Source organism: Podarcis tiliguerta, assembly GCF_965153285.1.
Source record: "Podarcis tiliguerta genome assembly, chromosome: 2".
Taxonomy (NCBI): Eukaryota; Metazoa; Chordata; class Lepidosauria; order Squamata; family Lacertidae; genus Podarcis; species Podarcis tiliguerta.
This window is the reverse complement of record NC_139535.1, coordinates 85,378,993-85,406,328: the sequence shown is the minus strand read 5'-3', so window position 1 is coordinate 85,406,328 and position 27,336 is coordinate 85,378,993. Positions and strand designations below refer to the sequence as shown.

Sequence of the window (27,336 nt, the reverse complement as noted above, 5' to 3'; positions counted from 1 at the left end):
CCCACTCACTCGCCCTAAAGGTTACTTAGAAGTGAAAGTGTAGTTATCTACAAGTTTCTACATGCAAGGTGTTAAGACCAAAGAGAATGTAGTGTAGCTAAATCAAACTCATTAGGAGAGAAGTGAGTGGTGATCTCTCCATCCTTATTAATAGGAGTGAAACATAGTTGCCAAACACAAACCACGGGCTCATCCAGCTGGACAGCATGCCTCACAATGGAGCATTTTTGTAAGACAAACACTGAGAAAGAAACCAGTCCAATGATTTCCTACCTCCCAGGTATGTCCTCCTCTCCCTTCAAGGAAATCTCCCCAAGTCTCCCTGGCCACAGAGGCCAAGAGTCATGAAAATATTCAGAAACTGTGTCGTGGAACAAAGGGAAAAATATTGTTTCCCACTTTTTGAAATTTCAATTTCAATTGGACTGAGAAACAAAATTACAGTTCAGTGAGGAAACAAAATGGAGTTCTTGCCCCAAGCCTTGGGTATTTATTTGCTATGTCAAATGGGCAATCCATGCTTGTTTTATGGCTTCCCTTTGTTAAACTCTCTTTACTGGCCAGGAGTAGCTGTCCGGGGGGGACAAGAGGAACCATATACCTGATCTCCTCTCAGCAGAATTGCTTCCATGTACCAGAATGGTGCAGAGGTGCAGCAGGGCAGCAGTGATGTCATATGAGTAGAGCCAATCAAGTGCCCCAGCCTAACCCTCACTGCCTCCCTCACGTTGCAGCATGCTGGTAAGCAGCAGGAAAAGCTGCTCCTCTTATCAGTTTCAGCATGGATCATTCTAATGCTGCTACTACCTGAAACCTCAAATATTGTTTTCAAGCAGAACAAATGCAGGAGCAGACCCAGGCTAACGCTGTTTTTAAATCATATGATTTTTTTAAGCAAGGTTTTTGAGTCAAGTAGTAGTGAATATCTCTCCTGCCATCTAGTGTACAAATCAGAGAGTATGTATTTTATAAAATGCAATTTACATGGAATCACGAAGTGTTGAATGTAGAGAGCACCTCCAGCACTACTTTCTGCTAGTCACATATTTAACATAAATACAAGGAAACAGAGAGGAAACGGACAAATTTAATCACAGAAAGTCACACCACTGAACTAACCAGCTTCAAGGAGTGTTGACAATTTGATATACTAAACTCTTGTCTGACTCTTCCAGCATTACAAAGACCTCCATAATTGGTCACTTTTCCTTAATTGCTCTACATACATTTCCTCCTCTTGTCTTTCAGATGTAAGTAACAGTGGTCCTCTGTGGGGGGAAAGAAGCTAAATCCTGGAACTTATCAATAGCACCTAAACCTTGGGATGTCTGTAGTAAATATTTGCAGTCTAACCAGAAGGAAGGAACTGTTATGAATTCAGCCCTGATCAACACCAAATGTTAAGATTCAGGGAGCTAGTCAGCCTTCCTCAACCTGGTGTCCATCAGATGCTGTTGGAGCACAACTGTTATCATCCTAGGCTATTAGCCATGCTGGCTAGGACTGATGGAAGTTGTAGTCCAACAACATCTGGAGGGCATCACATTGGGGAAGTGGAGTGAGGCAGTCAGCATTTGTGCTCTCTTTATCCTCTCACAAAATGGTGCTTCCCAAACTTAAGTTTTCTCCTAAGCTAAAACAGCAGGGACTTTGTTCCACCTAACTTTCTTTTTACACCACTGTTCCCTGCCTTCTTAACACACGTTATCCTCACTCACCAGCTTGGGTGGACTTCCGCCTAGCCTTCTTAATTTCCTCTTCTGTCTTGTTGCTGAGTTTTATCTCCAACTGCTGTGTTTTCATCTCCAAATCCTTTTGCCTCTCCGATAATGCTTTTCGGGCCTTGAAACAAAAAGAAATGACCGTGAAATCCTCCTCAGCAGAAAAATAATACCCATTTACCTCCTCTTTTTCATATCCCTCCCCCCCTTTCAGAATTAATCACTGCAATATGGAACATATGCCCTTGTTGGAGGCCGTGAACCTGGAACATGAACTATGAGACACAGAGATTCTTCCTCTTCTGTATGATAGTTTTAGCACCACAGAAAAGATTAAAGGTGCTCTTCAGAGTAGTTCTTCAGATGTGGCAACTATTAAATTATTAGGAATGATGGAGCAAACAACATTTAATAATATTAATATCTACACTATGTTCGTCTGAGAAGTCAGCTACTTTGGCTTAATATAGGGCACGCTAAAAAGTTGAAGCATGAACTACATGCACTTGTTTCTTCAAAGCAAAATAGATTTGGCCGGGGAAGAAACATAAGCTATCATCGTCTGTTTCTGAAGGTGGCATTGCCAAGTTATCCCTAACCTTCAGGCAGCCCCCTGACCCCCTCAAATGAACTCATCTGACTGCTTTGGCTTACCTTTTCCACGGATGCATACCGGCTAACCAGCTGCTTCCTCAGATCAGCAATGTGATGGTCATACTTCTTCATGTCTTTCTTGAAGTTTTCTCGGAAGTTGAGAAGGGGTTTCTCCACCTCTGCCTGGAGCTGAAACAAAGGGCAAGGGAAATTTGGTTGAGGAAGGACTAATGGCTGATAATTGATACACCTCTATTTTGGCCATAATTTTTTCAAGGTGTATGGCATAGGAAATTTCCAGTTTGCGTAGTGTGGGTGACACACTCTATTTTTATTTATTTGTTTATTCATTCATTCAAGTTAAATCCCACCCATCCTTCTGAAGGAGTCCATGCTGGCAAATACATCCATAATGGAACAATTTATAAAAAAAACCCCAATTACAATTAAAAATATTTTCTTATCCGCAGCATCTGGTGATTCCAGGATGCCAGGAGCACTATACTTCAGACATCAATTGGAATAGTAACAGCACCGGGGGAGAAAGTATTTTTAGCCCTGTCTCCAAGTTCTGTATTCCTGATTGAAATCTCCTCCTTGAAACTGCTATTATCCCCCTTCAGAGAAAAAGACAGATGCTTGTAACAGTATTGTATTTCCACCAACAGGACTAGCAAGTGCAGGCGGGGTGGGGGTGGGGAATGGGTGTTCAAAAAATAAGGTGTTAAATAGCCTTTCCCCTCAGCAACGGTGTGCCAGTCAAAATGCTGCACATCCCAATTTAACAGAGAGAAAAGAGCTGGAGATCTGACCATGGATTTCCCGGTCACATCTGTTTTGGCTCTCATACACAACAACATCAGTACTGTCTGCAAAGCAGACCTATTCTGTCTGAACCAACTGCAGGAACGAGAAAGGTAATCAGGGGAAGGACATTTTCACCCCAAGTCATGACTTAGATGCATGTGTACTACATAACCAGCCAAACACTGACTCAGTGTATATTCCAACATGTCTGCAACAATTGAAACCATGAAGCAGGCAAAATTTGTCTGCTGTCTAATCTCTTAACAACTTGATCATGAGAAGGGCAGTTATTCAGCTGAATCAATAGTCTTGGGACTGCTGTGGATTCCTTCCAGGCACAGACTGATGAAAAAAGGTCACTTGAACTAATAGTTTTCTTTCTAAAGCAGTGCTGTGATAGCATTGAAGGTAGTTAATTTCTACCCATCCCAGATTTTCAGACTGAATACCGCCCCCAGCACACATATTATGCAGTAATCACACAACTCATACACCAAACTCCACCCACATTAACTGAGCTTGCAGCCTTGAGCATTGTGATTCCAAGGAAACTGGCAAATTTATCAGATGAAAATGGAAAAAAAGTTATCTGCAGAACTTGCCTCTATCAGAGGATATGCACCCAATTAAGTGATAACTCCACAATGTGCTAACTTATTTTTCTGCTTACTTATTTTTCTGCTTATTTCTAAGCTGCTAACCTTTGAATAAGGCTGTTTATTATTTTTAATCGGAAGTGCAATTCAATTATAAAAGCTTTCAGATTTCACTATTTTAATGCTTTAATCTCTCCCATGGACTTGACTCATAGGACTTGAAAAAGATCAACTTTGGCTGGTTCAAGAATGGTATTTGCCCAGATATGGAAAGAGGATGCTGATCCAACTAAGGAAGAGTGGCTGACTATACTGATGGATTATGCCGAAATGGCAAAATTAACGGGTGTGCTAAGAAACCAAGAGAATTTTTTATTATTATTAAGGAGTGGGGAATATTTGTGGAATATTTGAAAAATCATGGTATGCAACTAAAAGCATTGGTAGGGTTAACTTAAATCAAGAAGTTAAAAGTATAAGTAAGATTAATTGTTGAACAATTCAAAAATGGAGTAAAGTGAAAAATGCAGTGTTAAAAATTTAAATAAGAAACCACAAAAGGGAGGGAGGGAAGTCTGACATGTATTTGTATTGGAAGTACAAGACAGTAAGATGTGCATTTGTAAACTTTTTAAAAAGGAAAATATTTAATAACAACAACAACAACAACAACAACAACAACAACAACAACAACCAACTTTGGCTGGTTCATGCCTAAAGTTTGCAAATGGTGCTTTCTTAGGAATCAATGAAGGGACCACAGATCAATGGCAGAGGACATGCTTTGAGTGCAGAAGGTTCAAAGTTCAAACCTAGGCATCCCCACTTAAAAAAAGGATCGCAGAACAGATTATGTAAGAGACCACTGCCCGCCAGAGTAAACAACAGTCTGTCCTGATGGAAAGCAGCTTCCTATCATCCAGCATTAGAGGGCCACAACAGTCATTTGCTTAAATAGCTTCTGATTTTGGGGGAAAGCAACTCACTGGGATCCTTCTGTTCCCCAGACATCTTGTCCAGTTTACCCATGAAAATTCCGCAAATGCAGCTTTTATGTAAAACTGCACCCCAGTTTTCAGAAAACATGTTCTGCTGGTCTCAACCCCACACAGAAGATTCCTTATGAAGTGATTACCTTGGAGGAAAACTTGAGGTGAACCTCTGCTTCATCAGCCAGGCTTTTCTTCAGCTGAGACCAAGACTCTCCAAGCGTCCTGAAACATATGTGACGGGTAAGAAATTTACTCATTCATTAGCATCCAATTCTCATCATTACAAACGTACGTTTCTGTTAGCAGTAGCATTCCAAATACTACACATAATGGGAACAGCGGCATTTCAGAGTGCTGAACTCAAAAGACAAAAAATGTAAATTATCTTACATAATTTTTCTCTCTAGACTCATGTTCAGATTCACATTCGGGGGAAGGAAGATGAGCATAATTATTTTCAGCAAAATCTCATCCCATTTCTCCCATCCACCCCCTGGAATAAATTACACTCACAATCCCTTAGTGCTGTTTAGGCTCATAATTACCATTCATTTGAGACAAACTAGCAACTTTTCTACCTGTGCTCTTACTTGTAGTTATAATAATTCAGCAGAGGTAACTAATGACTTCTTCAGCTACTGATTCGAGTGTGTAATTTGATACTTTTTAAATACCAAAAGGGATAGCTTAACCATAAATTGAAGCATAATATGTAGAGTAGCCATAAAATGTTGATTAGATCCAGAGTGTCTCCCATCAGACTCCAATTACATTTAGGAAGGTTTTACCTAATGAGGAGCTGTTTGGATGAGTTGTTTGTTTGTTTCTTAAGCCTCAAAATGTCAAACAATTGAAATGAGCCCATGACAACACAGAGAATTGAATTAATTTTCTCAGGTGACAGAAAATAAACAATGTGATTTCTTTTAATAGCCTTTTCAAACATGTCTTCCAAACTCTTAGTAGCTCCTCCAAGCAAAGTGTCCAATAACTTGTGAGAATTAGTCTAGTGGAGAGAATAATAACATAATGGCTATCAGTTTAGGCAATGAGCTGGAAGTTTACATGAGTTTCATCATTGAAAAAGACAGGATATAAATGTAATGAATGCCAGGTGACAAAGAAAGTTAATCTGCCTTGCTACATGTCCCCCCCCCCCATATCACAAAAATTAAATAAGTTCCATAGCCACTGAAACAGAAGAAACATACAGGGTAAGTAAATGATACTGGACAGTTTGCTAGTGTCTGAAAGCCATCTTAATACTATAGACGGACATGCTGAAATCCAAAGTATTTGTACAAGGCAGGAATTATTTTGCCTACATCTCTTTTGGAACCAGAAATTGAATGCATCCAAGCAGGAACCCAATTCAGTATTTGGTATGCAGGCATGCCCCATTAAAATTCCTCTTGTCCTCCAGAGTAGAAAATGAATAAACTGTGAATTCCTGCAATCAATATACTCTCCTCCAGGAGGACACAAACATTAAAAGGAACAAGGAATTTGTTAAGGGAGCAAACTAAGTTATCAGATGTTTGCGATTCAATTATACTCTGTGGCAAGAAACATCAAAGGGTCTGTAGAGACTCCTTAGATGAACAAATTTATTTAAAGACTAACATTTATTTTGGGATATATTTTTGTAGACTAGAGTCCACCTCATCAGATGCCACGGAGAATCTAGAATAGATGGAACTGCAAAGACTTAAAATAAAATGCGAATCACATTTCTGAGTTGGAAAGGACTTAAAACATGTGGTCAAATCCCCATCGCAAGAAAATGAAACGTATCAAAAGGCTGCATTATATATGCTCATTGACCTCATTTGCAAATAACAGTAAGTCACGGTTAAAGGCTCATTTGGACTGAACAGTGTGCTAGAGCACATTGCCCAATCGCTTCCACTCCAGCTTGTCCCCTAGTGGGAGAAACAAGCCATGAAGCCTGCACCTGAGATGCGGTTTGTTTCACTCTAACAAACCATGACTACTCTTCGACATAAAGCCATTGTTTGTTGTTGGCTTGCTGATCTGGTTTATTAAAGAGAAACAAAACACAATCCCAGTTTGGACCTAACAACAAGCCAATGATTCATGGCTGGTTGTTCCCACTGGTTGAGGCCCAAAGCAGGAGTAATCAGGTGGTGTGCACTGCTCTGTCTCAATAAGCCATTAACTATGGCTTACTGCTACTTGACAGCTGGCCTGCTATACAGCTGTGCTGGATTGAAACTTCCACGGAAAGAGAAGAGGTACATTTCTCTAGGATCCTTACTTTCTCTTCTAACTTCCAAACACTTAACACATTACTGAAGTATCAATACCCTTTTTTTCTTTTCGTTTTTTCAATGGATAGGTGAGCAACTGATCCTCTTCCTCCCCCTCAGAGTACAAATTACAACCTTTCATTCTTGTGCTGATTTCCAAAGTAAGAAACCAGACAGGATGGGCCCAGGGTCCAATGTCGATCCCAGACAGAAAGCAAGAAAGAGTGGAGAAATTATTTAAGTAAAGGCACAGGTTTTATAGCTACATGGGATTTCATCCACTCTCACAATGGTAAGACTATGACCTTACCCTTCTTCCTGGGCAGCCAATGAGTTTTGTGATAGTTTGGACAAGTTCTTGGCATATTCTTCCTCAATCTTTATCCTGGAGAACGGAAGAACACCAGCAGAAATATATCATTTAGAAGAACAGTATCTCACATTACACTAGATGTTTTCACACATTGTATAACGCAACGTGCAAAACCCAACAAGCTGAGTAGTCATTATTGAAAATCCTCACCAAGGTAATACAGGTCAATTCTTGTGTCTTCAACCCCAACCCCATATATCTATGATGATGGAAAGAATAGGTTGTGTGTAACAGGACAAAGCAGCTCCACCTCCCTGGTATGTGAAACCAGGTTGGACAGCTCTTTCCGACTCGTCAAAACAGCTGAATCTAGTCCAGCTCTTACCAGAAGCCAAAACAAGATTTCAGTTTTCTTTAAGTCAAAAAATGTATTTATGATGCAAGAGGATCCACCTGCAAGAGGATCTTTCTCTGCTACTCCTCATAGTGAGATATTCCATTGTTCTACATAGCCCCATCAATACAAACAGGCTGATAAATAAGGTGTGATGAACAAGTAGCCCTTTGACAATCTGCTTGGTCTTCCTCAGGGTCTGAATCTTCCCCTTCCAGGTCTCCTAGCCTTCCCTTGGCATCAGACACTTCTTGAGACCCCAATTCCACCCTACTTGGATCATTCACAAACTCCTTTAGCTCCAAATCCTCAGGCTCCCCCCACTCTTCCTCCTGGCCATACCATCCCCTCCATGAAATTTCCATAGGCAAAGGCACCCCTTGCAAGAAACTCTGTTGTACATCCAAACTCAGTGCTAAGTAGGAGTGAACCCCTCATACATTGGATTATATGTGGGGAGCTCAGTCCAGCTTGGTCTGGATGTGTGAGAGAACTCCTCCCTGAGGAAACTCTCCAGTGCACCCAGTGCTTTTTTCACTTTTTCACAACATTTGAAAAAGAAAGATGCCAATACTCTGTACCCTTGAGTACCTACAGAAAAAAGCACTGAGTGCATCCAAGGTTTCTCAGTTTGGCTGCTCTTTGAAGTGCCAAAGTCAGGGCTTCAAAGCACCTCACAAAGAACAAGGAACTGCTAAAGGAAGGCTTTTTTCCTGACTTCAGGATTTCAAAGCACCAAAACACTTGATGTCATTTGTTACATTACGGATGCTGATGCAGCTCTGGTCTGTGGACTATGCTAAAATCGTGGAGCTCTGTACTATGCTAAAATCGTGGAGCTCTGTACTATGCTAAAATCGTATCTATTTGAAATACCTACACACACCCCAACACTGTGGAGAGCAGTGAATAGTCTCCCCAAGCAGGGGGTCAAATACACCCATAGAAAAGACACTGACAAAAAGACAGGTGCCTAAACTGCTATTGTGTTGTTTTTTTAATAACCCCCCCCCCACCAATCCAAACCAAACATCTCAGTGTCAAGCAAAAACAGAGTTGTACTATTTGTTAAAAACTGCTTGGGGGGCTTTTCCAAGTTTCCCCCTTGATAAAGACATTTTCCAAGAAGAGGTGAGAACGATATCAATCCATGTAAACTACTGTTTCTTTTGTAAAGCTGTGAATGGCCTCTGCTCTCCCATTTCCATGGAAGATATGTGATATGGCTATGTAATATATTTATGGACACATATTTATATATTTGCCATTTTGTGCCAAAGGTTACTTTCTGTGCTCAAGAGCTGTGTGGATTTGTTGATGATCTATACTCTGTCAAAAGGATTCCCACTTGTCCTTATGCTTAAGATTTTCCACTGGCACAATATAATGTTTTCCTACCAATTCACCACTGTCCAATTGAAATGGGTAATGGTAGTGGCGCCTTCATTGTCCTCTGACCAGGCAAAGTCCACTCTTGGAACACAGTGTTCCAGTTCTCCATTGCAAGCCATAGAGAAGTAAATCTCCATCCTATTATTATTATTATTAGGAAAGCTATTTATAACAGTGCTCTTTTTCTTCTAAGAGTAGTTATAAATAATGAGCAGCTATAAATAATAACTGTTTATCTTTCTCTCGCGCGCCTTCTCCTTTCATGTCCTGCATATATTTTGAGTTATTTAAACTATGTTCTAGCAGAGCAGAGGCAGACCGGATGGGGTGAGGAAAGATTCCCACCCCCGGATGTGCTAAAGTCACTTAAGATCGTGAAGTGGAGAGAACTCAAGAGGATTTGTACTTCTATGATTCCTAAGTCTCTACAGTGAAGATTAAAATGGACCCTTCGTAAATACAGGGATTGTACTAATATCAAACAATATGAAAAAATTAAATGCCTTGCTAGGTTGCAACCAGAATTTCTTAAATCCGACAACCCAGCTTTATGATTTCTGGAGACACAGGGGATGAAAATAGAGATCTCTTGAGCATTCTGTTTGTTTGTTTACAGGACAATCCTGCAGAAAAATACTAGGGGAGGTCATTTTTGCTCACCCCCCCCCCCAATACAGCCCTTGTGAACTCTGAAAATCCACCTTCTGTCAGGCAAAGACTTCACTGGATCTAAGGTCCTTCTCTCAAGTCCTTCCATTTAAGAAGAGCAACTCCGGGCATATAGACAAATGTTATAAAGAGCAGCTCTGGGCATATAGATGTTGCTCCTCCATTCATGTATGATAAGGGACTTCTACTGTCTCCCTATTCCATTTGCAACATTTCCCACACCATTTCCAATCACCAGGAGCAGGTTTTGATGGGTACAGGCTGCAGAAGATGTAAAAGTCCCATTCCATGAGGGTGAATTCTGTTCCTTTCACAGAAGGAAAAATAGGATCCAAGCTACAGAATTGTATGGCTGGGAAACTGGATCAGACCCATCAACTGACCCTTCTGGAATTACCGTATTTTTCGCCCCATAGGACGCACACACATTTCCCCTTCATGGGCTCCCGCTGCTTGCGGAGAGTTGCCTGCATGATGAAGGCTGGGCGCACTGAGCCCAGCGCTCCCAGACTTCGCGCACCTCTCCGCAAGGCGTGGGCTCCCGCGGCTTGCGGAGAGTTGCTTGTTCTGGGGGCTGGGGTCGGGGGAAAATAATTTTTTCCCCTTTATTTTCCCCCCAAAAAACTAGGTGCGCCTTATGGGACGGTGCATCCTATAGGGCGAAAAATATGGTAGTTGCCAGCTGAAATTAGGCACCTGCTTGATGTCTGAGTGGCTATCACTGCCTTCTTATTTAAGAAGACTTTCCTTGAAGTGTGACCCAGTCATTTACTGGAACGTTTACTGGAATACTGACTGAACAAATTTTAAAAATGACTTCATTATTTTTAAGACTCAGTATCTTTGGTATTTTATCCCATATTACCTTATTGTACATCACTTCAATAGCTTCTTACTGTTCATGAATTCATAAAAACAACAACTGCAGCCACTGAATATTTCAAACCATCTTATTATTGAGAAAGACACACTAACTCACTTGACTTATTTTGAATCACCTATGACAGATACAGTATAAGCATGAAGTGTTGTTGCTGCCACGGTGACACAAGCTTGTGGACAAGTGTTGGGCAGAGGTGCATGTCAGAAAGCATGAGAAGGAGGGCAGGTAACTCTGCAGGCATACAGCATCTTCTTTGTGTGAACCACAACATCTAGGGCAGATATCATATACTATTTTACCATGAATTTCACAAAAATGTATGTATGTGTTTCTAAAACTGAGCATTTCTACGGTGCTAACATAGCCACAAATTGCTGAATTTGGCCCAGAACCCCATACAAAATGCTGATTGAAAAACTTTTTAGCTGTTGATCCTTTTGCTGAATATAAATGCTGTGTGTTCATGTTTGGATAAACCATTTGCAAAGCTTTAGATAAATGAGCTTATGAAAGTGAGAATAAGACACTGCTGGTAGTCTGTAGGAATATAAAGTAGTCAAGACAGAACAGGCCAAGGAACCCATCCATGCCAGTATTCGCCTTCCAAATTGTCAAGACCGTGTGTGCTTAAGTAAAAGCAAGTTATTTACTAAGGGACTAACGGAAGCAGGTGTCTCACTAATGGAGGCAGAAACCAATGAAAGAAGAAGTGAATTTCCAAGTTACCTTTCTCGAATAAATTCTGCCATCTCTTTTTGCATTTGCTTTCCTTTCAGTTGTTTCTGAAGAAGAATTTCAAATCCCGAGACGGTGCTGTTTCCTTGAGGATCCTTCTTATCAGTCTAAAGGAAATGTGCAGTTAGAATATATGCCACACTAGAGGCGTCAGAAGATGTGCCAAAGCACTTAGCAGCTCCGGCACACAGCAGATATCGGAAAGTGGGCTAAGAATTACCTCAAACGCCCCCAAGTCACAAGCTGGCAATTCTATTCAGGATATTTTTGCCTAATGCAACAAATACAACAGCTGCTAGTGGATCTTCAAAGACAACTTCAATAGAGCTAGCAGAATTTCCAGCAAATACCAGATCATTGCCACTAGGGGCTGCTCTGGCATATATGAAACAGGTAGTTAAACAGCAGCAGATTCTGTGTTAATATGAATTGACAGTATTAATATAAGGGGAGAAAACAACCCATGCTTGTGGCAGGGACAAATGACCAAGGTCAGAACTAGCCACATATTTTTTTTTTACAAACTGGCATATAGGCTTCTCTTCCCCAGACTCTTACTCAGAATACCTCCTGGCCTACCACACAAGCCTTGCTCCCTGGACAGTTCCTACCTCTTTTCTATCCACTCTCCCCCTCCCCCGCTTATTTGTTGCTTCCCTACTGCTTCTTTATCCCTGCAGGGTAATATTGCACAGTGGGTGCTGCAAGATTTGCATTTCTGTCAACCTCTAGTTGTGCAAGAGAATTCTGATGCTGTACATCTAACATTTTGCATGCACTTGGAAATATCACATGAAATGTAAAAGAGAAAACAAAATGGTTCCTCGGATGCATGGAACTCAATTGAACTCCCCTCTGCCCTCATTCTCTGTGAAGACAACCACATTATTTTTTTTATCAAGGAAGTCTAAATCATCTAATTTTATTGTTTACAAAAAAACAACAACACACCTGCCCCTCAACCACAAATATTCTGGGTGTAGGAAAACTACATCCTACCCTTATATAATATTTGCAAACTCCCCTTCCCCTTTCAACCATCTGTGTCCGAATGAAGCAAATCATGTTGTAGCTGAATTATGCTAAGCACTTATTACAGAACAGGGCTCCAGTCCAATTGGGCTGTGGGTTCTTGGGTGATGATTACTCGTGAGTTTTGTCCAGCGTACGTAGTTTGGCCATCTTGTTCCTTATACTATTCTCTAAAGTTATCATTACATTTGAAGTTGCAGGGAATTCTCTTATTTCTGTAAAACTTATCTACTCCATTTTTTTTACAAAAGTTAAAGGATGTGTATGCTGTAATCCAAAACTAAAGTCCATACTCAGACAATTTATTACTACCTTATTACTATCCAGCTCTCCAGGCCAACCAATCAACAATCAGCTTATTAAGAGAGCTCATCCCAGCATCCTGGGGACCCCAGACCCCCTTTCTGGAAAGGTCTTGCTACTTAAGATAAGAAAGGGAAATAACGGCTACATCAGGCATCGGCCCTCCAGACGTTTTGAGACTACAAATCCCATCATCCTTGACCACTGGCCCTGTTCGCTAGGGATGATGGGAGTTGTAGTCCCAAAACATCTGGAGGGCCGAGTTTGCCTATGCCTGGGCTACACTTTAACACGATGCATTTGTAGAGGACCAGATGGGATGGCAGCAAATCAGGAAGATGGTGCTTCAGCACATACATGCTGTCCAGATTTGTATGATGCTGGCTTCTGGGGTTACAAGCCCCAGAATATGACTCAACATAGGAGCCCATTGTAGTCACCCGGTCTTGCGTAATATGGCTGCAATGCGATTAGATTGTGGAGGTGGGGAAACAACTTCTCCAACATCTTATGCACCTCCTTCCAAGCTTGGATTTTAACCATGTTTGCTAACAGAGATTTTAGCAATATGCTACGTACTGTATGAATCCCGGTTGCTGCAGTAAAGAGCATATGGGTGGCTGCTCACTTACCCAGAAATAATCGCAGTAGCTCCATTCAGAAGGTTTCAGCAACTGCTGCTCTGGCATTGCGTCAGGGTGGGGGAACGTCACACAGTTTATCTGACAAAAAGGAAAGAGGAATACATTGGACGTGCAAAGCAGTTCAGGAACATGGGTGCATGTAAACAAAAGCTGCATAAATGCAACACAGCTGGCTTAGGTTCTTGCTGAATGTAATGCTCGCTTTAACCAGGAGATGTCACAGAACGCAGATGTAAGAGATTTTGTGTCATTGAATGTCGCTGCAATATCTAGGAAGCAGACTCTAAGCAAAACAGGATCTCTGATCATCAAACCCTGCATGCCTGCTTCTTTTATTTAAAAGAAGAGGGAGGATAAAACTAAGAATGTGCAGTACTTATTGTAAGACTAAAAACGCAATCCTAGCTATGTCTACCTGGACTTACTTCTAAGCCCAAGTCCAAGCATGCATTGAATCCAATGGGGTTTATGGTCAGGGAAGTGGGGCTAGGATTGCGGTTTAAATCTTACTACCCTCAAAATTGTTTGGATGTTCCTTCTTAAACAGGAACCTTCATGTTTGCCTTGCAATTTCACTTTAGTGATGAAATTCAAAAGGCAACAACTTCACTAAAAATGTTTGCCTCTGTGGAAATTCCTCAAATGTTTCACCCAAACAGGAACCTCCATGTTTGCCTTTCTGGTGAAATCTAGTAGCAGCTCTAGGTAAAACCATTTCTAACTTGGACCGGATGTCATTAAATGAGTTAAAGCTGCCTAAGGGATCTTACAAATGGAAAACCAAATTTTACACAACAGCCTATGCCAGAAGTACACAGAAAGTCCCAGTGAAGCTAATGGACACAATGGAGAGAAAACCAGATTAATAATAAAATCATTAGACTAATATTCAGATGTACTTCAATGCATATTTTTTTAAAAGCGCAACTGAAAATTATTCCTCTCTGGATCCATAATTCACTAATTTAATTCATGAAGCCTGACAGAAAGCATTTATTTAAATTTATAATCCACCCAACTGCTTCATCTTGGGACAAGAAACAGATACTATAGTGCATGCCAAAATGCAAAGTTCTCAACGGTTTAGAGAGATTAGTGGGCTTGAGCTTTGATGAAGCTTCCTAGTTAGAGAGCGACCAAAAAGACCTCCTTAAATGCCCTTACTGTGTTGTTGACAGTGTACTTGACAAACAGAAAGCACTATCAAGAAGCTATAGGGGACATTTAAAATATAATCTGCAAGCGCTCACAAAAATTGGGAGGGAAAGGATGATCAAGTTATTGCGTACAATTATTTTAAGCTGTGAATCTCTTGGCCCTGTAAGGGGACTTGGGACATGTGTGTGGGATTCTCCTAATTACACCAGGACAAAATCAAGGATGTACAGGTGCCTATCTCCTTATTGCTATGGTGGCACTAAACCCAGTCCTGGTGTGGGGTACCTTGATAACCTCACTCATTGAAGAAGAAAAAGAGGGGAAGCCTTGTTCAAATGTCACCGTTTTCCTGCCAGGGGAGAGGAAGTGCCTGCTTCTCTCTTTTTGAAACAAAGATGCTGGCTCTAGTGTTGGAGATGGATGGGGAAAGAACACACAGTTCAAAGAAAAATGTGTTTTTAACTAAATGTTCTCAGAAATGTGGAGGAGAGGTTAGACTTGCCTCCTTTTCTGTTAGAACCACACAACGGCTTGGGTGGATGAGCAAACATACTTCTATATATATAAGAAAAACATTTTTTTAAATAATAATAATAATAAACTTTTTAAATACACCCATGCAAGAAATATTAATACAAGCAGAAGGCAGGGGGCTGCACATGCCATCCCAGTCCCAATAATCACCCCATGCACTGGCCACATCTTCACCATTTCCAATTGTCTCATGCAGAGTGAAGAAGGTATAAAGGCAGCTATTTGCATGTGTTCGCCTGAACTGTGCCACGTGTTCAAGTGAACACAGATGGAAGCCTTATTCACGCCATTCCCAACCAAAACAGTATGGCCAAGGACATGGTAAGGCAGGGAAGGGGACACTGTGAGTGGGGACGCTGTGCACAGCCCCATATCACCTACTTGTGTAAATAGGCTCAACTGCCCAGACAAAGCTATCCAGATTAGGGGCATATGTGAACTTGCAATAGGCACTGCCCAACAGACAACTGGGACAGTCAAAGGTACAGTAGTACCTCAGGTTACAAACACTTCAGGTTACAAACACTTCGGGTTACAGACGCCGCTAACCCAGAAGTAGTACCTCAGGTTAAGAACTTTACCTCAGGATGAGAACAGAAATTGTGCACCGGCGGTGCGGCAGCAGCGGGAGGCCCCATTAGCTAAAGTGGTACCTCAGGTTAAGAATGGTTTCAGCTTAAGAACGGACCTCCGGAACGAATTACGTTTGTAAGCAGAGGTGCCACTGTATATCTTTGCTGTTGTAGCTGTGCTGACAATGCATTTGGCTTTGTTTCACTTTTCCAGGGTATAGCTTGAAACGCTACAAAATACCTATAAATTGGCTTGACCTGATAGCCAGATAGAACACATGCACAAAGAAGTCAAGGTGTCCAGCAGTCAAAGGTGATTCTGTAATATGAAGACTGAAAAACCATTGAGCTGGTTCAGACAATCATATATCGGTTTAATAAACCAAGATATGAATGAGCTTTTTCCACCTTTATTGCCCCTCCGTCTGGTACAAGCTATAATTAAATGAGGAAGCTTCTAACTAACTACAGTTTCCTGTTAAGTCTGAACCAGGAAAACCTTGGAACAAGCCAGGATATTAAACAAACTTCAATTCATAGTTGAATACCCTGGCTTGTTCTAATGCTAGTAACCAGAGTTTCCCAGAATGAATAAAAACCAAAAACTAAGTTTAGAGACTTCCTGGTTTATATTGTGGCTCACTGAAAAGGAACAAAGGTGCTGGGTGTGTGAGCAAGAGGCTTGCTCATAACTTGGCTTCCTTAGGTATAGATATGATCATCCAAATGTGGCCAGAAATTGGTCATAACCTGAATAGGAACACCACAGAAATAGAAGTGTCCTTGCTGGTAATGCTAACAAGAGAGTGCACTGGAGTTGCTCTTATTAAATGGCAACAAGCAGAATTTTTATTTTATTTTTTGGCAGGGAGGGAAATGAACATCCATGAAAACTGGAATGGTAACACAAAAGAAAGAGTGTTTCATTCAAGTCGTAGGATGGGATCACAGAAGTTATGAGACACTGGAATGCAAAGAACCACATCCAACATATGTAACTCTAAGCCTCTCATGAGGTTGTCAATTGCCAGAAAGGTCATTTTCAGCAGAGAGGGTTTTTAAATATATATTTTAGCACTTGTTGGCACCTGAAGGGTGTCGTTGCATGGTGGATTATCACTTGCCTACAACATGGTTTGGAGACATTTCCAGATGTTTCGAATTTCTGCTAAAACTTCTTAGCAGAGTATTTCCACTGGATGTGACCAAGTTTTAAGAGCACAATTTATCATCCAAACTGCTGTAGGAGAAAATGCCACACTGGGAGTGTATATGTGAGACAGATCTTTAAGTCCTGTGTGCTGCAGCAGAGAAAACTGGAAGAGGAGCATATAAAGGAGCATTCGTGTCACAGGAAGAAGCTAGGTAATTTTTAGACCTCGGACTTACATGACTATCTTTTTAGATCAGTGTCTCTCAAACTTGAGTCACCAGCTATTGTTGGACTACAGCTCCCATCATCCCACTGGCCCTGCTAGCTAGGGATGATTGGAGTTGGAATCCAACAACAGCTGAGAACCCAATTTTGAGAAAAATTACTTCAGTTGTGAAACACAATCAACATTTCTCCTCTCTCACCCCCACTATCCCCAGAAAGTTAGTAATATTACCCATGAGAAAAATGGCTGTGTTCACACATAAAGCTAAACCACAGTTTGGTGCAACAGGAATGAGCCCCTCAAGCTTATGACTACTCCTACATGGTGTGAAGGACTTTTGACTGTGGTTTATTGGCAAACAACAGTTTGCCTCAGTGTCAGAAAAGTCAAATGACTGATCGTGCTGTCCTGCAAATCTGGTAATCCCACTTTACCGGAAGCACAAACCATAATTTGGCATTTCCAACATTGAGACCAACTTTGGTTGGCCTCTGAACTACAGAAGTCCTAGACTGTGAAGCGCAGGGGGCAGACAGAGGAGGAGGAAGCGGGAAGTGAACCAAGCAGTCCTTGGAGTTTGGCAATATGTGTGAATTCAGTCAGCTGAAAAGGGCACTTCATAACATATTTCTCAGAAGAAAGATGCAACTCCAGTTAACTCAGTTGGCTAGAGCATGGTGCTGGGGTTGTGGGTTCGATCCCCATATGGTCTGCCTGCATTTTCCTGCATTGCAGGGGTTTGGACTAGATGACCCCTGGGGTCCCTTTCCAACTCTACAATGCTATGATTCTAAGCGAACTCTTTGTGACATCCAATAGAAATCCCTTCTCAAAAATCAAGTGCTGGGCTTGAGGAAAAGAGTGGGAGAGAACCTGTGGTGCGGTACGTGCATGTGTGTGTTCTTTGCTGCCTCTCCAGGTCAAGCTCAGTGGCATGGTTCTGCCAAAATATAATTTCACTGTGGTCGGGACACTGCATGGCAGATGCAACATTTGAATCCATTTGCCACTTGGATGAGATGGGCCATATAGAAAAACACATGCACCACTGTTGCTGCCCCCCCCCCCCCAGCAACCCTCCAGGAGGTACAATATTAATGCAGATACTCAGAACCATGATACAGACAACCCACTTATGAGGCTGTTTCCAAATATTACTGTAGCCTCAAAGAGCTTCAAAAAATGCAGTAATGATTCTTGACAAAGCCATTCACAAAGAGCAACATTTTTTATTTTATCCTGTCTTTCCTCCAAGGTGCTCACAACAACCCCATGAGTTTGGTCAGGCTGTGAGTTGGTGGGTGGCCCAACACTGTCCAGTGAATTTCATGGCTTAGTGGGGATTTGAACCCTGGTCTCCCAAGTCACAGTACGACACTTTAACCCAGGGGTGCCTAACCAGGGCACCACAATGGATTGAATCATCCCTAACTCCAGCTGCAATGTAATTGTGCCTTAGGATTAAGGTAATCACCCCTTTCAGCCTTCAATTTTGTTACTACATGTATGGCAGCTGAGCAGTAGTGATAAAACACACTGCTTCCGTTTCTTCAACTGCCTCTGACTGAATGGGGTTATCCCCACAGCTAGGTCTTCTTTAGATAGCCAGTTGTTCTACAGTAACACCCCCTGGAGCCCCTTTAAGTTCTGGGTTTTGTTTTGTTTCATGTTGATGGGGTGAAGTACGGAGCGAAAAATGTGGAAACAGCCCCAGACTGATCACAAGATCTGAGGTTGCTGCTTTACGTCCCTTTCAACTCAGAATAAGTGTAAGCCATTAAGAGAGTGCATTATTTCTTGTGGTCCACTCCATAAAGTGCAAAATCCGAGCCCCCCCCAAGTCCAACACCCATACCAAATAAGCAGTTTTTGCTTGTGTTTTCTCTCTCATTTTAGAGAACCCAAACCGTGAAAGGGGGGTGAAGGAGGCAAAGGAAACACTGATGAAACGTTCGAACTAAATTTCAAACCTGGGAAAACTGAGTGGCAGCACCAAACATCAATCCTGTCACAAAGAAAACAGCACTGACACTAATCACCACCTCATATTCTAGTTCCCCTAATGTTCTCTCCACCACCACTCCCGGTGCTCTAATTCACACTGAGATGTGTCATGTTGTTTCAACAAATTCCTTTCCACTGCTGTAGCTAGCAAAAGAGCGAACCTCACACTTCCACAGGGAAATGCCCCCCCCCCCCGTCCCCCACTCTCTCGCTTAAATCATTGCAATCAAATCAAATATTTTGTTAACCATGGAGCCCGGATGGCTGGGCCAGGTTTCTGAGCAATAATGGATAAGTTTTTGGACTTAAAGAGTCAAAAAGAGGTTTGCCAGGATTCAAAGGCTTGCTTCTCATCCTCTCCTACTGAGAAATATCTAGCATGTTTGCGACCTCAGCCAAAGTGCATACTACGACAACTTCACGGGGCATCTTTTCAAAAAATATTCTTCATCTTTCTATGGATCTTTAGCCCCTTCAGTCATCCATCAAAGCTGCAGAGGAAGCCAGCCTTGGGGGGGAACCCTGACTGTCAACTTTTTATCATTGTGTGTGCTGCCCACAGGAACACTCCATTCTTAAGATGACTTCATTGGCTATTAATTGCTTGATCTACCCAGAAGCAACTTTGAACAAAAGGAAACACTGCTGCAACTATAATTTAAAAATCACAGCAGAAAGAAGTTCCCCCACCCTCTCCTTTTGCTTTCTGACATTTCTTTCCTGTCTCTCTTTAACAGGCTCTCTGCTAGCTCCAGCCTTTTAAAAATGGCTTCAATGCAGCTACTGCTGTGGAAAGCAGGCACCGTGTTTACATCTGGAAAACATGAGGCAGACCCTTTCACACGGATTCAACACACCAACACATACACAGACGGACTGACGGCTCTCCTGCCCTGCAATGCTACTTGCTCTGGTGACTAGATCACCATAGCAACTGGACTGGTGATCATCACGGTGGGATTCTACTTACCGTGAACGTGGTCTCCTTGTTCTGCTTTCGAGTAGGTGAGGGGGACCCAGGACTCTGAGGAGAGAGGCAAGAGGCATCGTCAAAACTGCACTCCACATCCGACATGGTATGTATTCTGAGTTACTGGAAGGTGTATGTGTGTGCTTGTGTGTGCGTGTGTGTGTGGGAAGCAGGGGTGCTCAGTGCTTTGTGCAAGCCAAATTGGAGGAGATTCCCTTTCTGCCCTGCTTCCTGGCTTAGCCTCTTTCCATGCCCCAGAGGTGTCACAGTTCAACTCTTGCATGGGAGACTCCTGCACTGTGCTCACGAAGCAGCACACGAGCTCTGTACAGCCAGATAATTCATCCGAAACACGGCGACACCTCCCCTTCCAATCAGTGCCTAGCTTTGGAATTAACTCTTCCACTGCGTGCCAACTCTGAAGCAGGGCTCTTTAGCTACTGTGCCTAAAAGAGTTATTCGAAGCTCTGCTTTACGTTTCACATGCAGTTCAGCTGCTGTACACAAAGGCTTCCTTTGCTGTTAGGTTCATATCGCAATTGCACACACATCTCATCCGCTCGCCCCACTGCCCCCCCCCCACTCCAGCTTTAAAAGCCGGGACTCCAAAAGCAAGGTGAGGAGGAAGTCTCTGCAGTGTTGTTGCTAACACACTGCAGGCATCCCCAAGACTTCCTTCTGCCTCCATCTGCAAATTAGCAAAAGCATCAAAACAACACAACAAAAAACCCACCTGCATCAGACTGACAGTGAATGGAATGACCCAAAACAGAAGTATAGGGCACATGGAGTCAGCAGCCACCTATTTTAAAGTGTTTGTTTGGCATGCCATTCTGTCTGAGGCTACCGTGCAACAGTTAACAACATGGTGGAACATGTCCTGCTTCACCATTCATTGTAACCTTATTGCTTTTATTTATGGGGGTTTTGTCCTTTGTAGTCCTTACCAGGGTTATCTCTCACAAAGAAATATTTATGCCACACTGCCCAGTTTTACACAGAGTAACAAAAAAGTACCACAAGGACAAACATAGCACAACAACTTTATTCTAGGAAGAAGACTGCCTTAACACTCTCTGATAGAGAACAGTCCCCCCCCCCCCGCATGTGTCCTTAATTTTTATGTGCAAAACTCCAAAGATCTAGAAATGCCACAATTTCTTTAGGCACCATTTTCTACCAGCTATGACATCTCTCCCAGAAACCAGTCTATACAGTGATACCTCGGGTTACATACACTTCAGGTTACATGCGCTTCAGGTTACAGACGCTGCTAACCCAGAAATAGTGCTTCAGGTAAAGAACTTTGCTTCAGGATAAGAACAGAAATAGTGCTCTGGCGGCACAGCGGCAGCAGGAGGCCCCATTGGCTAAAGTGGTGCTTCAGGTTAAGAACAGTTTCAGGTTAAGAACGGACCTCCGGAACGAATTAAGTACTTAACCCAAGGTACCACTGTATGTGCTATTGTGCAATTTCAACACAAGCCTTTTTGCCTTTCTCTTTATGTCCCCCCCAGACAGCTGCTATTGTTCTTTAAAATATCCTCACATATGTGAAACGGAATCCTTCAATACCCCTCAAAGGAAGCTTCTTGCTGATCCAGAATCTGAAAATGAGTCCATTTCCCTCAGATGTTCTAATCTCATGCTGACAAGGTAAGTAAATAAATTTTTAAATATCCCTCTTTGTTAGCATTAGTTGCCCACGCACAGCAGAAAAAAAGTATGCCCAAACAGCAGATTGGCATTGGTCCAGCCGCAAAAGGAGAGCTGACGCTAGCACCTGCGGAAAGAGGAACTGTGTAATGAAGAACTCTAAATCACCATCCCCTCTCCAAAATAAATGATGCTGCTTCTAACTCCCCTGAGCCTGATCTTTAAGGGGGGGCGGAATATGTTATGGAGTTCCCCTCTACAATGCACTTTCATAATAAACTGCTAGACACAGTAGCAAATCTTAAGTCCTTGAGCTCCCAAACACTCAAGTTTTCTTGGTTAACACTGGCACACCTTAAATTCTTTCAACTTTCCTGCATTCTTGGTCTCACTCAGCTCTATGCTTTCCAGGGGGCCCAGTAGGTTCCCCACTGATCACTCTACAACCAATACAAGAGCACTCACTCACCTGTGTTGTAAGCTGCTGATTCATTTACGGGCCTATTGCCCAACAACTGCTGAAGCAGCCAATTATGAACCTGCAAAGCCATTAGGTCAGAGAGTAGCTGTTCCCTGGACCCACCAGCCATGCCCTCAAGTAAGACTAGAAAAGATCAGTAGGATCTTAAAGCTATCAAGATACTCTTGATCCAGTATCCAAAACAGATCACCATCCAGAGTACTACAAAGAAGCAGACGCACAGGTCAAGGTGGACTCATGCAAGAATCACCTACAGATCAAGGTCCAAGAGTTTCCAAAGTGAGATATGCAACGCTACAAGAGATGTGTTGTATACTCTCACTTAGGAAAGGCAGAGGTGAATTACTTCCTCAACTACCTCTGCCTCTCTTCATAAAGACACTACTGTGTGATAACAAACTACTCACGGGGCAAAAGAGAACAACTTTGCCAACAATTTAGAACTGGCTTCTCAGCCTCAGGGAGAGCAAGGGAGGAAGAGAAGATTTCAGAATATCACTCTCTTGGTGTGCCCACTCCAGCCATATGCTTATTTTAGAGACAGTGAAGACACGATGCAAAATCTAGTTTTATTCTTCGCCTCTTTCCTGGTGGCATCATTAAGGGGAGGAAGTGAGGGGAATGAGCAGGGAAGAAGAAGAGGGAAAAGGCACCCACAGAGTCTACAAGGTCCTCAGAGCTTTTAAAACCAAGTTTTCCGTGTTCTCACATATGACCTGCTTGACTCAAGCAGGGCTCAGTGAACTGAAAGCAGAAACATTTTCCGAACCATGGTCACGTAACAAATAATTGTCTTATCAATGCACACTTTCTTCTCTGACATTTTGCAACACTTTTTAGTCAGCCCTTAAGAGTTTTTTTTTGTGAACTACTCTCACACATGCATGAACACCTCACCCATAGGAACACAGGAAGCTGCCTTATAGAGGAGAAGAAGAAGAAGAAGAGTTTGGATTTGATATTCTGCTTTATCACTACCGAAGGAGTCTCAAAGTGGCTAACATTCTCCTTTCCCTTCCTCCCCCACAACAAACACTCTGTGAGGTGAGTGAGGCTGAGAGACTTCAAAGAAGTGTGACTGGCCCAAGGTCACCCAGCAGCTGCATGTGGAGGAGCGGAGATGTGAACCCGGTTCCCCAGATTACGAGTCTACAGCTCTTAATCACTACACCACACTGGCTCTCACACCTCTAGAGAGTCACACCTCTAGGTCATCTAGATTCTAGCTCACTACTGTCTTCACTAACCGGCAGCTGCTGTCCAGGATTCTGGTAGAGGGTCTTTCCCCCAACCCTACCCAGAGATGCTAGGGATTGAACCTGGAGCCATCTGCATGCAGAGCAGGTGCCCTACCGTTGTGCTACGGCCCTTCCCCACGGAATGGCTAGTTCAATGACTTCATGGCAGTGGCTCCAGTACTGGGTTTATACAGGGAAGGTGCAGGTTCTAATTTCTGCTCAGCTACATTCCTCTCTGGGTTGTCTTGAGCAAGTCACTATCTTGTCTTCCCAGCCCCCCTGCACAGAGTTGCTGTGCACGTGCTCATTTTTATTCAAATCTCAGGAGGATGGGTGGGATAAAAACAAAATAAATGTTATGAGCTGCAAACACAGCTGGAACATATTGCGCTGAAATGATGTCAGCAGATATGAAAGTGCCGTTTGATCTGCGATGGCTGTTTGCACAATACAAGAAAGTACTTGATATTACAGTCATCAAGCGATGAACAGAAATGTGTGAGTCCCTGCCCAGGAACATTTTTAAATCATCGTTAGTGTAGAATAAGATTGAAGAAAGCTGGTTTTTGTTTTTTTAAAACAACCAACAACAACAACCCAGACTTAATGTGGCTTTTCAAACTGAATGTACAGATACAGGAAATGCAAAAAAATCAGTGAGGGGTGGGGAGGAGAAATGCAAAAATCAATTTTAGCATCATTTGCGAAATTGGCCTACATGATTTCTTAAAGCACAGAGAACTGGGAGAAAGCAATATTCTATGAGTAGCGGTATGCTTTGCCTCACAGCTATACTTTGACTATTATAAACTGTTTTACAGAACAGAAACTGAGGCTTGAAACAGCAACTTGCCAAAGCCCTTTGGAGAGCTCATGGCTTTAAATGACCAGATTTATTTAAACACATATGAATGACTTAACAGAGATTTGGATCTCAGGTTCAACACTGCATTCACTCAAACATGCTAGCCCTTCATAATTCAGCTATGTCCAGCTGTCATGCCTTAGATTTCCAGAGGACCCCAAATAATGTTAATTAGTTGTTGGAAGCTACAATGAACAGTAGCTTGTACTTTACAAATGCTGTTTGCTAAGGTAAATCCCTAGATTTTCTTAGACAGCGGAAAAGCATCAGTAACCAAGAGTGCTTACAGATGGTGACAATTAAGCAGTATGCAAGCAGTGCTGTTCTGCTTTACGCTGTAGGTGGGACAGCAATGTCTGGAATCCAAATAACATTCTATAGCTGAGTGGGAAGCCACTCCTTCCCCAACCCCAAATCTTGTGTGTAGCAATTTTCATTGGGACCATTGTGTGGGATGTACTGCAAGTTGGGATGTGCAGGGTTGTGGAGAGAGGAAAGGAATACCAAAGCAATGCTATTTGAGAAGGGGACAGTTAAAGTGATAGAGCTGATTCCGAGAGAGATGAGACAGACTATAGAGAAGGAAATTGCTAGAACAAAATCTATGAAGGCCATAACTGGCCTGTATAAGCCAGAACAGCTGTGTGATGGATCACCTACATGGGGTATGTTGCACAGTGCTTACATTGTGATAAAAACCCCCAAACAAATAAAAACCCAGATTTTTCTGAGTTCTTTAAAAAAAACAACCCCACAAAAACGGAAGCTGAATAGAGAAAACTTGGGAGGAGGACGTTTGATCACTATGTTATGCAGACATCCCATAAACAGTGAGTGAACAAAGCATGGTTGTTCCACAATAAGTGACCAGTGTGGAAGCAGCCCAAATTACATAACAGGCTTTAATGCAGACTTCAATAATATAGTAATAATGGCAAGAGGGGTAGAGCTATACAGACATTCAGCATATCTGAATTGAGTGGGGAAAATAAAGCTCTAGAATGTTTATGCCCTAAGATTTAACTCACATATTTCTGCAAAAAACCAAAAAACCTACAAAAAAAACTTCTAACAAGTTCTAACAAAAAAAAAAAAAAAAAAAAACCTACAAAAAAAACTTCTAACAAGTTGGTAAATTTTTTCTCCAGTACTGTAGTGGGTGACGGAGACTTTGAGACAGTGTGGAATGCATTGCTATGAAATATAGCTGTAATCTTCCAAGATTTAGGAAAGAATGCATGGATAATAAAAATCATCTTGATTATAGTGTCTCATGGTACAATAGCAAGAGGATGCTCACTTAAACAGCAACGAGAAGTGCAACAAATTCCAATTCAATGTTGACAAAAAAGAAAGCACGTTGGGTACCTAGCCCGAAAAACTCCATACTACAAAATGATCACAGATGGCTAAAGTTGAGAAAGATCAATAAGAGCTTCCAGTGATAAAAATAGAAGGGGGGGAGGGGAGGGAGAGGGAGGGGGGAGAGGGAGAGAGAGTGTTCAGGAATACAAGGACTTTGAGGTTCACAGCACAATTTGGACTAAAAGACTGAACTATCACTGCTGCACATCTAAGTGAACGAAGACTGATTTCAGTCCTTCATCCCATTGGAAGTATCCACAAGCACTATTTCTAAACAATCATAGAAAATAAAAGCCTTCATCTACATCCAGGAATATTTTCTGTGCTTACCTGGGGGTCACTGCCGACTTTGCGGAGACTCATGTGGCTTGGTTCTAGTTGGGGTACCAAAGTTCCTGGTATGTGATACCCATTCACTGTAAAGAAAAGATACAGGAGAAGCTGGCGTAATTCAAAAAGATGGGGGGGGGATGGGTTTGCCATCTCTGAGGCTCTTCGTCAAAATTAAGTAATTTACCTGGCATACATGACCAAGTGTAAATGTATAATTCAAAATGTCACCACAAATACAGCAAGTCTACATGAAACACACTCTGCAGAAATACATAATATATTGATCCATCGATCTGTGCAGAAATACATGCAAGCAGGCAGCAATTTTAGCAACAAGAACACATCAGTTGCAAAGACATTATTGAGATAGATCAACTGTTTATGTAAAACTCTGCAGGAAGGTCAGGCAACTCCACTTTAAATGAAATATCTGATTATCTCAAGAAATTTATGCAATAAAATTCAGTATGTCTCTATATTTTGGAAAGTAAAACTGTCATCACGCTGTAGTTTGCATAGCCGCTAACAAGAGGTCACACCAACTACAGCATGATGACAGAACAACAGGCAGGCGAATGAACAAGCAGCATGGGTGGTGGCGAGTCAGGTGAGCCGATGAGGAAGGAGCAATGTTTAAAGGTGAGTAGAAGAAGGATGGCTTGGCAAACCATTCTCTGAGCCTTCTTCCCTGCCATTATACATCTCTGGAGTATTATAAAAGAACATGTAAAAACAAAAGCTCTGAGAACCTTAACACAACTTGAAAATTTATTAAGAACAATGGGTAGAGAGGGGAAAGGATGAATTTCTAAACTGTATTCTATATTGCATAATATAGCTTACGGATATATGGAACCCCTTTAAAAGATATGGGAACTAGATGCTGGCACACAAATTCTTCCCAAGGACTGGAAAAAAATATCTGGGAATTGCGCCCCTTAAAATCTGTTTGCAGTTTGCTTATGGAAACCTCTTAACATTGCCTCTTAAAAAGTAGTATCGTACTCCTCTGCAAAACTCAAAAAGTGTTTTCTTCTATATCATCTTATTGTTGGAGGGGCTGCAATGAACTTGGTATGTATTATCATTTATGGTGGGAATTGTCAGTTGGTGCAAGATTTTTGGAATTTAATTCTGACAGAAATGATGAATATTATTAAGGAAACAATTGTATGTTGTCCAAAATTAATGTTACTGAGTATTTTTTATGATACCAATATAAATAGGTTGCCAAAAGATTTGGTCTTGGCAGCACATATAGTAAATGCAACTCAATGGAGAAGAGCCCAAAATCTTGCACTGGGCGCTTGGTACTGCTCACTCTGGAACATAGGTGTACCGTAATGTAGAAAATAAGACATAATTTGAGATTTTGACAAGGACTAGAACCTCCAGACACTTTTTATATGATTTGGCATTCCTTTATGACATATACA

The 27,336-nt window shown here is 41.9% G+C and overlaps 1 protein-coding gene and 1 long non-coding RNA gene across 5 annotated transcripts in view; one reads left to right on the top strand and one right to left on the bottom strand.

The window, feature by feature from the left end:
• Positions 1-27,336, bottom strand: part of GAS7 (growth arrest specific 7) — a 129,270-nt gene that overhangs the window by 10,387 nt on the left and 91,547 nt on the right. For all 4 annotated transcript variants that reach the window (XM_083428487.1, XM_083428488.1, XM_083428490.1 and 1 more), the window contains exons 4-11: positions 25,898-25,983; positions 19,963-20,016; positions 13,334-13,423; positions 11,358-11,473; positions 7,291-7,365; positions 4,854-4,932; positions 2,376-2,504; positions 1,719-1,842 (exon numbers count right to left, since the gene is read on the bottom strand). In XM_083428487.1, coding sequence (XP_083284613.1) covers positions 1,719-1,842; positions 2,376-2,504; positions 4,854-4,932; positions 7,291-7,365; positions 11,358-11,473; positions 13,334-13,423; positions 19,963-20,016; positions 25,898-25,983 — 753 coding nt within the window. The remainder of the gene's footprint in view (positions 1-1,718; positions 1,843-2,375; positions 2,505-4,853; positions 4,933-7,290; positions 7,366-11,357; positions 11,474-13,333; positions 13,424-19,962; positions 20,017-25,897; positions 25,984-27,336) is intronic.
• LOC310672027 lies at positions 19,962-23,905 on the top strand. Its single transcript, XR_014508354.1, has 2 exons — positions 19,962-20,068; positions 21,480-23,905. It is a non-coding gene; the product is annotated as an uncharacterized lncRNA (long non-coding RNA).